Source organism: Cicer arietinum, chromosome 7 (assembly GCF_000331145.2).
Source record: "Cicer arietinum cultivar CDC Frontier isolate Library 1 chromosome 7, Cicar.CDCFrontier_v2.0, whole genome shotgun sequence".
NCBI classification, from domain to species: Eukaryota; Viridiplantae; Streptophyta; class Magnoliopsida; order Fabales; family Fabaceae; genus Cicer; species Cicer arietinum.
This window is the reverse complement of record NC_021166.2, coordinates 23386268-23398661: the sequence shown is the minus strand read 5'-3', so window position 1 is coordinate 23398661 and position 12394 is coordinate 23386268. Positions and strand designations below refer to the sequence as shown.

The 12394-nt window shown below is 33.3% G+C and overlaps 1 protein-coding gene across 5 annotated transcripts; it reads right to left on the bottom strand.

Moving 5' to 3' along the window:
* Positions 1–162: 162 nt before the first annotated feature.
* LOC101500276 (putative pentatricopeptide repeat-containing protein At3g49142) lies at positions 163–6878 on the bottom strand. Of its 5 annotated transcripts, XM_012718452.3 has the most exons (6): positions 6693–6878; positions 2867–5140; positions 2592–2784; positions 1846–1939; positions 1126–1361; positions 163–495 (listed from the first exon to the last, which is right to left on the bottom strand). In XM_012718452.3, the coding sequence occupies exon 2, from the start codon at positions 5080–5082 to the stop codon at positions 3067–3069; it is 2016 nt and encodes a 671-aa protein (XP_012573906.1). In that variant the 5' UTR covers positions 5083–5140; positions 6693–6878; the 3' UTR covers positions 163–495; positions 1126–1361; positions 1846–1939; positions 2592–2784; positions 2867–3066. The 5 variants fall into 5 exon arrangements, with proteins under 5 accessions (XP_012573906.1, XP_004509858.1, XP_012573907.1 ...); XM_004509801.4 differs by lacking the exon at positions 163–495 and having other exon boundaries at positions 970–1361; XM_012718453.3 differs by lacking the exon at positions 163–495 and having other exon boundaries at positions 970–1361; positions 1846–1934.
* Positions 6879–12394: the final 5516 nt, after the last annotated feature.

The window sequence follows — 12394 nt, the reverse complement described above, 5'->3', positions numbered from 1 at the left end:
TATATATTATATGCTTTATGTTAGCAAATCATTTATTATTTTGTATATATATATATATATATATATATATATATATATATGTGTGTGTGTGTGTGTTGTGTGTGATATTTGATTTGGTTCAATTTTAATCTTAATTTGGATTAGTTTAATCCGTTGGATAAATTGAAAGTTTCAAATAAAATCATATCTCACTTTTTTTATTTTCTTATATGACACTTAGAGGAAACAAATATAAAGCCGCATGCAACGTCTCTATTGTTCATGCAATGCTGATGTCATTGCTGTCACACCGTATTAAAACAAAACTATTCCAGTAATGCTAAATAGTTGTCATGTGGTGTTTGCATACACCATGTTGATAAGATCCATATGTATGTATCAAATTGGTCTATCCACAGGTTGTGTAAGAAAATGCTTATAAACACATTACTCCAATTGAATCCTTCTACTCTAATTCTCCATATTTTATCTCATTGGTCCCTTCCAGAATTTGTCCTGAGTGAAATATTCCATAAATTACAATACTATTTGCAGGAGATATGAAATTAGTATATAGACACATTTTTCTGTTTCATTCTCTTGATAGACAGTTTTGACAACACAGACAGAGACATGAATATGGAGAATTTGAAGCTGTCATAGTATTTTTAGGACTGATAGAAAATTTGTTATGTAGTTTTAACTTTTTAAGACATAATATATAAAATGAATTGTGTAGTTCAACTGTAAAGTATTTCCTTGTCAAAGAACAATGAGTGTATGTTCTATGTAATGTAGGTCATGGCATTGTAATAAATGATTGTATCAAGTAATAAGTAAAGTTAAAAAAAAGTTATATGTTATGCAACTTGTTATGCCATTTATAAAAGAGTATCGTGTGAAAAATTATTTTGCAATTGTTGTGCTTGTGCCATTTATTATTGTTGCAATATTTTAGTTTATTAGTAGTAACCTGCTTTAGTGTAAGAATAAAGCTAATTTTGACTTTTTTTATTGTAATAACCTGCTTTGCTTGAACACATTAATGTTATGGTAAACTTTTCATTCTTTAACTAAAATATTTGTGTTGCAATCAGTTCTAGTTTCAGATCTGTGTTTGCTAACTAAAGCATCTCTATTGTCTACCTTTCATAGCCCTTCCTTGCAACAAGCAAATCTACATGATGATATAGTACTGTCTTTTTTTAGTCTTCTTTTACTCTTGTTCGCATAATGTCTTCTCAATCCAAACCCAACATGTGCATTATATCCAAGCCAAAATTGATAAGCTACCTTTATATCGTAAACTTTCATACCAACTCTTGGCTTTCCATCAACATTTGATGATGTCATGTTTGATCAAACTCTTCAAATAAAGTAACCTGACAAATAGAAGAATTAAATCAAATATTCAATTATTCTATTTCTAATATAAAAATGATAATTATTAGTACTAAAGAAAAGTCTTTTCTTTTTTTGGTGAATAGTAAAGGGCAAAGCCCCTACTAAGAAGATATGTTAATTCTCTGCGGAGTAGCAAGTTGCATTACAAGTTATCTGAGTTCGTTTATGTGAAAGTTGTCTATTATTTTGTCTATCATAAACATGTCTGTTTGTGAAATCCCAGAGAATAGAAATAAACAAACTCAGACAATTCTTTCACATAAACAATCAATAACTAAAAGAATATGAGTTATTTCAAAATCTATACAATTTCTCAGTAATGAAATACTACCTCCTTTGTGTTTTAAGCTTTTTTTAAGAAAACGAACCATATGAAAACTTCAGTAAAAATGGAGGCAAATAAACTTATTTGAAATAAACTCAATTTTAACATATGAAAAGAATCGTAATCCAGACACTTACCACTGCAAAATCTTCCTTAATCCAAATCAGAAATCCGAGATTTAGCACTTCAAGATTCAAAATAGGGGTCTCACGCAAATGAAGGTTGTCTAGCCTAAAAGAAAAAGATGGAAAAACTCACTCATTCACACATAGACATACAGAATATGATTTGAGGGTGTAAACATTCAGCAAAACAGTTATTTTTCTGAAGAGAATGCTGTTTCACTAGTTGAAGAAATCAATTAAACTAATCCTAGGTTGTTAAACTCTCAAGGAAACTCAAAATCTTACTTTTACAATCTTAGATCACAAAAACAAATTCATGTTAAATTGAAATCACATAACCATGTAGCTCAATTAATTTAATGGGAGGTCTTGAGTTCGACTCAAAAGTCTCAACAGGAGCAAAATTGCTTTTCTTTAAAAAAAAAATTAAATTAAGACAACACATCCTGCTGATAATATTTGATTGAGATACACTATAGCATCATCTCACGACAACAATAGAACATACATTTTACCATTCCATTCCAGCCACAAGTTCAGGACCATAGAAAAAGCAATTTTAGTAATAACAGTCTTTAGCAGACCCAAGTTAATTAACATAAAAGAATACAGGACAGGCCACATATATTGGCTGTTCAAAGAATCACATATTAGCAAATACAAAAATAGATTGAACAAAGGAAGAATTAGGACTAATCAATATTCATGAAGGTAATGAGAATGCTTCAACAAAACAATATGCACAATCAGAAACTCACCCTTCAAGTAACAATTTTTATGAAGCATAACAAGAAACAAGCAAATCCCAACCCCCATTAGCTGCTGCTGCTTGCCACCACCGTCCATGGGGACTGACGAAAAATACACCAGATAAAAAGTGCAGTAGTAGTGAGTTTAAGATAGTAGTGAAGTGGAGGGTTCCATTCCATCTATATAGCTCCAGATAAAAATCTGTAAATTCATGCAAACAATAAAATGAAATGTATGGGAGATTATGGTACATATAGCAATTTTTTTTAAAAAGGTGTCGTACCACATCATTAGATCCAGACATCAAGAGTGAATCATCGGAATTACATTGTGCGGAAGTAATTGAGCTCTGGTTAACCTGGCCTTTTTTAGCATCTACTACGAATAATCTAACAATATTTACACACAACCAAATTCCACAGCAAAATTGCCAAATTATAGTAATTATAGTGGCAAGTTGCAATTAAATTTTCATCAGAAACCTCACCAATAATCACCACAAGAGCAAACACCATCCTTAAAATGGTGGAATCTATGAGTATCTCTAACAATAATTTCACGTTCAACTATTTTGGAGATTAACTTAGCAGCAATATGGCAATCTCCACAAACACGAAGGTTTTTGGTAATTCTGATTTGAGACTCTTGTGTATTCAAAAGAGCAAACACAATAGCTAACTTTTCACTATGAACAGCTAGATGGCCTTCCTTATCCTCCTCCTCCACATCGTGAAGTGCAGAATCAGTCTCAGGTACATATCCTAACTCTTTCATCTTCCCCACCAGCACACCTAGCTCTTCATATATCTCCTTTGACTGCGGATGCGACGTGTCGCCTGCAAGAAACGTATGAACTTGATTGTTTAGCTCAACATTACTGATGCCAGGCGTTTTCCGAATTTTTCTTTTCTTCATTAGTGATCGAATTTCTGTTACTTCTTTCCATCTACCAGCCTTTGCATAAATATTAGATAACAACACATAGTAACCTGATTGCTCAGGAGCTAATTGAAGTAGGTTGTCAGCTGCTACAAGTCCAATATCCATATTTGAATACACCCTGCAAGCGCTAAGTAGTGTCCCCCAAACTCTTTCATTTGCCTCAATTGGCATCTGTTTGATAAAATTATAGGCCTCATCTACTCGCCCGGCACGTCCTAATAGATCAACAAAACAAGCAAAGTGTTCGATTCTTGGTGTTATTCTATAATTATTTGTCATCTGTTTAAAGTAAAGTTTCCCTTCATCCAATAATCCTGAATGGCTACATGCCGAGAGAATTGCGACGAATGCAATAGAATCTGGACTTTGACCTGAATTTAGCATTTCTGTGAAGAGTGCCAAAGCACTACTGCCTTGCCCGGTCGTACCATAAGCAGATATCAATGAAGTCCATGATGCAACATCGCGAAACTTCATTCTGTCAAACACTCTTTTTGCATCTTCTAAACATCCACACCTAGCATACATGTCTATCAAAGAATTCTCCAATAGCAAATTTGGACACAATTTCTTCCTCTCAATATATTCATGAATCCTCCTTCCTAACAACAATGCCGAAAGATCCCCACATGCTGGAAGAACACTAGCACATGTGATTGCATCTGGTTCCATTCCACCTTTTTCCATTTGCAAATACATATCCACAGCTTTTTTGGGCATGGAGTTTTTCATATAAACTCTTATCATCACATTCCAAGATATCAAACTCTTCCTCTCCAAATTTTCAAAAATCTTCTCAACATACAAAACATTCTCCGACGAAGTGTTGGCTACAGCTGGCATGAGACTAGCCATTGTACCACAATCTGGTTGTTGTCCCAAATCATCCATTTCTCTACAAATCTGCAACGCATCATCAAACTGCATATTTTGTGCGTACCCCGCAACCATTGAGTTCCACGAAATAACATCCCTGCATACCATTTCATCAAGAACATGCCGGGCCTCAACCAGGCATCCACATTTCCCATACATAGCAATCAGACCATTACCAACAAACAAATTCAAATCCAGTCGAACCTTCAACACAGCTCCATGAAGCTGCAAACCATAGCTCAAATTGTCAGAGCAAGAGCAAGCCTTAAGGACACAAGGGTATGTATAATTATCAGGTTTAAACCCTCCATTAACCATGTCCCTAAAAACAAACAATGCATCATTGTACCAGCGGTTATTCACGTAGCTTCTGATCATGACATTGTAGAAAACAACATTCCTCTCAAAAATTTCATCAAACACCTTGCGTGTCATCCCGGGTTCTCCACATGCAGCATATGCCCTCATGAGTTTGATCCCCAGAGATGGGTTTTGGTGTGAATTGAGATAAAAAATCTTGGAGTGGAAATTTTTCAAGGTTTTGATATTTGGGTTTTGGTCTAGTGCTTTGGCTAGAAGTTCCAAAGCAAGAATTGGGTTTTGTGTTATTGATTGGTGGAATGAAGAAACCAACGCTTGTAATTCAGAAATGTGACAAGACAACCTATGAATAGGTAACATTTTACTTGTAGGTCACTTGTATTAGAAAACTTCTTAATCTCTGCAAACTGTGAATATCCTAAGATAAAATAAGAATAGCATTTTTTAGTACACCAGATTAAAAAACTCAATTAGCAAGGAAATTGCGAATCCAATATTGGAAAAAGAATAATAAACAAAGAGAAATAAAAATCAGTTCTCAAAAATCCGTTGAATATTTCCATCGGGAAAAGGATAACCACTCATTGTTGATGCAATACCTGCTAGTAATCTGGAAAGAATCAAAAGTTTTTTTCTTAAATCCGGAATCAAAAGATTCAAAACAATTCAAGGTACAGCAACTTAGTAGAATGGAGCTACAATAAAGAAAGATTCATCATCACCTCAAATAAAAGATACAAACAAGAAAATCAAATGATGATAATGACAAAAAAAAAAACAGAGAAAATGGGTTCCTGTAGCCAAAAAGAAGGGGGAAATGAAAGAATGTGGTGGCTATGGCGAGAAGGTAACCAAAAAGAGAAAGACAATGCAACCAAGAAGACCAAATGAAGATAATGAAAAATTTGGCTTTTAGCACAGACCCATAATTACAATATGGGTCCAAGATGAACCAATGCATATGAGTCATAGATATAATGTCAAACAACTCAAAGGCACCTATGTTACACAAATATTACTGAAACTAACCCAATCCAAAAATAAATAAGTAAACCTCTAATAATTGGGGATTTCCATTTGAGACATTATCTTCATAAACCAAAAAACCATGGTTGAGTAAGCCATTAAAATTATGTTCATAACGCGGAGTTTCAAAATTAGATGATTTATAAAAAGTCGTGAAATCAACCCTTCATGATATCAATTGATGAAAATAATAATTCAATTTCGAATTGTTATTGAAACATAGTTCATTTTCTCTATGGTTGTGAAACATTACACTTAACTTACCATCCATCTGGTAATATACTTGGAAGAAATTCTAGTGACTATTATTAAAATAATACAACGTCACAAGACAAGCAAAAATCTGAATTCTGAATTTGTATAACCAGTAATGTCAAATATATTTAGCATCCTCAAGAACACACAACAAAATGAATACTACTTCTTAATATAAGTCTAGTCCTAAAATAAAATAAAATAAAATAAAATAAAATAAAATAAAATAAAACATCTAAGCTGTTGAAAGCCTCAATATCACCCCAGCGTGGCCTTTGCACATGATTATCCCAGCATTTCATGGATCATACATCAATTAAACCTAAAAGTGTGTTTGGGTCTGCGCCGACAAAAATTGATTCTTAATGAATTGGTTTATAAAATTGACTCTAGCGAAAAATGAATTGAATAATAAATTTGAGAGTAAAATTGTAGAGGCAAAAGCTCCAAATGAAGCTTGAAGTGAGAATCAACTCTGGATACAAAATCAATTATACCCAAGCACATCCAAACATGTTATCGATTATACTTGTACACCTCTAAAATCAATTTTGATTCATCCATAAGTGAAACCAGATATGCACTATCAGTTTCAAGCTTCAAACTTCCGCAAACACACACCCACCGGCGACGAATTTCTAGACACTACAGCAAACTGAAGAACGGTTGATAAGAAAAATAATGCTCACCGATTACAGGCGGTGGCGAACGTTGATGATGGTTCCACGTGAAGGTAAGTGGAGTGTTGATGGACCACAGCGCAACAAGAAACGCCGTCAACTTCTCAGTGACCACCGCAACGTCGATGAGTGAGGGTAGAGAGCAGTAAAAGGGGTAACAAACATAAACGACGTCGTTTCGGGGATGCAAGTGGAAATCAAATATGCACCAATGTGAACCGTTGGATGAATCAAAATCAATCAATATTTTTGAATATAAACATTTTAGGTATAAATGAAATCATGATTTCATTCGAAATTAGAATATCTAATTAATTTATTATAGAATAAAATAAAACCAATTCTTCAAAGACAAATTAATAACAAAAGTGGGGTATTTGAAGTGCAGAAGTTATACTCTCACAAACCTACCAACCAACTTAATAGCGGTTAAATAATTCTCAATAGCCATTTTAAAAATACATATATAATCTTTCTCAAAATTTCGACAGAGTATTCTATGTAACTTCAACGTTTTCAAACTTGTAAAATTTCTATTTAAACTTTCAATTCAGCCATAATCTAAATAGCATAATCTAATATTCAATATATTTCCCAAGAAGACATGAGACTTTTTAGACTCAAAATAGCTGGAAAAGACTTTACAAAAAAAAGATCATCTATTAAATAGGTCTACAAAAAAAAATTGATCGAGACTTGAGTCTATTAACAGCTTGTTACTCAGCTGCCTGCGAATATGAAAAAAATTAAAATAAACAACAGAAGGGGTAAGTCGCAAAGACTTAATGAGGAGACAACAACCACCACAAAAAACACGAAAAATTATTTTACAATCTTATGTCAATTATATTAAACAATACTGCCAAAAATATTAAAAAAAAACTCTCAAGTAAAGTATAAATACGATAAAATCATCAAACTTGTAATTTAGTCGTTCAAGTAAAAATATTTAAAATCTAATTTACAGAAAAGTGAAATCACAATGAGCAACAACACAAAAATCATAGGAAATCAAACAAGTAAAAGTATAAATTATTGAGAACCAAAAGGTGGTTTCATCTCATTGATAGTTTTTTCCTCCTAAGGGGGACATTTCCCTTAAGGGTGGCTCCATTGATCTAACGGATAACCCTCTTCTCTCAATCCTGCAACGCATCAATTAGGGAGTTTACATCTCGTTGATAGCCCTCTCCTCCTATGGATAACATCTTTCATAGAAATGGTTCCATCTAACCTAATCAAAACGATGTAACTAGGTGCATCTACCGTCGTTAACGATTTCATAATCATAACAACGATTTCCATAACACATATTTAAAAGCTTTATAACACATAAATAAATCAAACTACAAACATATCATATAACAAAGACCATCAAAATAAATAAAAGGTTGAAATCGAGAAAAATTCAAAGGTTGTGTTCCCCATTTTTTTTAAATAAATACTTTAACATAGAAAACGAGTAAAATAATAATAATAGCAAAAATAAAAAGGTTTAATTGCAGTTTTAGTCCCCCTATTTTAGTTGAATCACGAAAGTAGTCACTCATTTTATTTCTCCTCAGTTTTGGTCCCCAAATATAATTTTGATCCGAAGCTTGATGAATTGTCATTGTTTTAAGTCACACTATACTACTTATGGTCACAGATTTCAGGTAAAATTGTTGTACCGCGAAAATCTTGAGGCATGATGTGACTTAAATAAGCGCAAAAAAATGACATTTCATCAAGTTTTGGACCAAAATTATGTTTAAGGACCAAAACTAGGAAAAAATATAATGGGGGGACTATTTTCGTGATTCAACTAAAATAGGGAGACCAAAACTGCAATTAAGTCAAATAAAAATGTGACAATGACCGTTGTCTACTCACTACTATGGAGAATCATCTGAATTTGTTCTCCAACAACTCCCAGAGTAGCCGGCAAAATCTCAGCTGACAAATCTGAGTATCAAAAATATTCTCAACACTTTAGAAAAATCATTCCAGAGTATAGCTAATTTTAGAAAACCATAAAAATCTTTTAAATCTACTTTAAACACAAAAATAAGATTTTTAACAAAAACTACATTTTTCTAGAGATTCGTATTAGCTTTAGAGTTGTGTATTTACCTTAAAAAGTCTCAATAAATAACTTTCAAGAAGTGGGGACCATTTCCCTTTTTTAGAGCACAAACCCTACCCCTAAAAATACTATCCAAGAGCTTGTGAAAATACGATAAAGTTTGCTTAGGGAATGTATACCCTTCCTATGGATTTATAATTTAAGGAGACTAATTTGTGACTTTAAGTGAGAAGAAGAAAAAGAAAAAATAAAAATGGGAGTGGGGTTGGAGAACTAGGCCAGAGAGAGAAGAAGAAGAAGAATGAGGAAAGACCGAGATGAAAAACAAAAATGGGGGTGGAGTTGGTTTAAATTATTTAATAATATCAATATTAATAATTAAAAAAATATAATAATTAAAATGAGTGTTTCATATTCTAACAATGGTCTATTCATAATCAAGACAATAAATTGATTCATTAATATCGGTTCAACACGAGATATATTTTTTGTTCATACTAAGGTGTGTGTTAACTTTTGCTATTAGCTGCAAGTGCAGAGCATACTTAATTTGCAGAATATAAAGAAGGATTTGATGAGAAAAAACGGAATATAATTAATACATACTAACAAATACTTACAATTAGAACTGGTTTTGAAAACTGAAACGAAAAATACAATTATGGAAATATATGAGACACTCAAGAAACTCTCAAGATTTCTAACAGATGTTATCTTGCTGTATTCCACTCTGCCTTGAACTGAAAACAAGCCTTCCTTATATAGGGAAAGGGTCCTGCTTGTACAACTTTGGTGTAGTGGAGGAAATGATGAGATTCCTTTTGCTTTCGGTGCCACGTTTGGTTTCTAGTGTATATGGCAGACAAGTTCCCTAAGCTTTTGCTTTTGGTTTTGCTTTTCAGAAAATATTCGTTTTTTCTAATAATAGAATTTTTTTTTTAAGTCTGGAATTAAATGTGGGCTAGGCCCGAGACTTAATATATTAACCTATTTTTGGTGAAGTCAAATTTTGGGCTTGGCCCAATACATGACATGATAGACTATGTTTTTTTTTGTCGGGCCTTCAATTAGTTGGCCCAATGTTTTTATTTTGTAGGGCTGAAGATACCAAAACAATCATCTTCATTGTCATCTCCCAGGTTCATGGAACTTTCGGAAGCAGTTGCTGAGGAAACATTTGATGAGTCGGTCTTACTTTTCAGAAGCTGGGCCATAATCTCAAAGTATTCTTCTGCAGTTTTAGCTGCTGCCAATTGTGTTTGAGCAAATGATTTTTGAGCTAAGAATTGTGTTTGCATTGTTTGAGGTTTTCGCAATCCTTGCTTTTGGAGCCATATGGATACGACTTGCTTTTTGATATTCAGAGGGATGGAAAATTTTGTCCACCATCTAGTTTTGAATCTTCTAACGAGGATTGTTTGTACCTGTTGTTGATTTATTTCAAAATACTAGCCTGTTACCCATGGTAAGAAGAATTTTGTGGAGAAAAGCATTAAGGGGTGGAAAATGTGTTCTCTGTCTGTAGGTTTGTAGTTGGTTTTGTATAGTTGGAAGCTTTCGTGGACTTCCGGATGAAGAATTTCTGGGGTTGAACCATAAAGTTTCCACCAAGGGGAAAACCATTGAGGAATTTTTGAGGGGTTCATGGTGAGGTTAAAGAAAAATAGCCAAGTATGACTAAATTTTTGGTTTTGAATGAGGAAAGCATTATACCAGGCTTGTTGGTAGTCCCAATAATTGAATGTTCTACAGTGATTTATTGTGGTTTTGAACTCTAGTGGGAATCGTTTTGGGGTATGAAGGTTTGATCCCCATTCTGAAGGTGGGATTGTTTTCTGTATTTTTGCGGTCGAATATGCGATTGGTCCTTCTTTTGGGTTGTCCTGTATTGTTACAGAACCCGTTATTTCAAGAATAGATTTGTAGTAAGGCTGGGGTTTTGATAAATCTCAAGGTTTAAAAAACCAGCCTTCTGGAGAAAAAATTTGAAATGACCAATTGAGGATTTTTGTCATAAAAGTGGTCCTCAATTGCCCAAATGTTTTGAAATTTTGTTTTAACAAAATACTCAGATTTTGGTTTGAACAAAGTAATCTGAGATTCATTTAAAACAATTTTTTATTTTTCTTCTTGTTGTAGTTTTGAAATTATTTTATAGGATGGTCCCTCCTGTGGGGGTTTTGAAATTAATTTACAGGATGATTCCTCCTGTGGGGGTTTAAAGATGATTTTTTGAGAAGGGGTCTGTGAAGATTCTCCCTTTTCTTGCCCTGATAAAGATGGCAATTCAAGTGAGAGATTTTCAATTTCTTTTTGGAGTCTGTGGAGTCTTGCAATTTTTTGAAGATGAAGTTCTTCTTCAATTGAATTCTCGATCTCCTGGAATCTATCAGGTTCAAGTGTTTGTTGGCTTGCAAGCCATTTTTGGATTTGGTTTTGTTCTTCATTTTCTTCGACGGCTTCTACCCAAGATCGGATGGGTTTTGCCGATGAAAGAGGTTTTGAGTTGTCTAGTGGTTGGTCCTTTTGGACCTCGATTCTTTTTGATTTTCTGGGCATCACTCAAGTCCTGTTTTGAAGAAATTCTTTTGTTAGAAAATCCGGAATTGAGTTTTGATCTTCTTTAATAAATTCAATTTCAAAATCAAAAATACTAAGGATTGTTTGCCATCTCGCAAAAATTTGTTTTGATGCAATGTTTTGAACTTCTTTTTGTAAAACTTCTTTTGCAGATTTACAGTCAATTCGAAGTAAAAATTTTTGGTTGAGTAAATCACTTTGAAATTTTGTAATGCACATGACAATTGAAAGAATTTCTTTTTTGATTGTAGAGTAACTCTTTTGACAATCATTCCAATGTGCAAGTGTAAATTGTACAATGCATTCTCTATCATTTGTTTTTTGTTTTAGAATACCCCCATACTCGATATCTAAAGCATCTGTTTCAACAATTTTTTGGGGTAATGGGTCAGCTAGATGCAAGCAATGCAAAATTTTGAGAATGGATTAAAGATTTCATTCATAATTCTTTGGAACTCTGAAGGGGCATTCTTTAATCCAAAGGGCATTACCGTCCACTCATATTGACCAAAAGGGACCGTAAAAGTTGTTTTATACCGATCTTTTGGATCAATTTGTATTTGCCAAAATCCTGATTTCATGTCAAATTTTGAAAATACAGATGAAGAGTGTAATTTTTGTAAAAGATCTTTTTTGTTTGGAATCGGATAACGAATCCATTTTAACGGTTTGTTTAAAGGTTTGTAGTTTATGACTTACCTAGGTGTACCTCTTTCTATTTCAGAATTTTTATTCACATAAAAGGCTGCACAACTCCAAGGTGACATAGATTTTGTAATTAGTCATTTTTGTTCTAGGTCTTGGATTTCTGCTTTGCAATGTGTTTCAAGTTCATAATTCATTTGGATAGGTCTAGCTTTCGATGGGATTTGTTTATCGAAAAAGTCATTTTCATATGGTAGGTCTACCATATGTTGTTTTCTGTTCCAAAAAGCATTTGGTAAATCTGAACAGATTTCGTTTTTAATTCTTTTTTGGAGGTATGAAATTTTTTGTTTTACGAAACTATTTTGTAATTGTTGTTCAGTTTTGAGAAAAGAAACATCTTGTTTTAGGAAATATAAAT

Excerpts from the sequence above, each read along its gene's own strand:
- LOC101500276 (XM_012718452.3), bottom strand. The coding sequence starts at position 5,082 with ATGTTACCTATTCATAGGTTGTCTTGTCACATTTCTGAATTACAAGCG.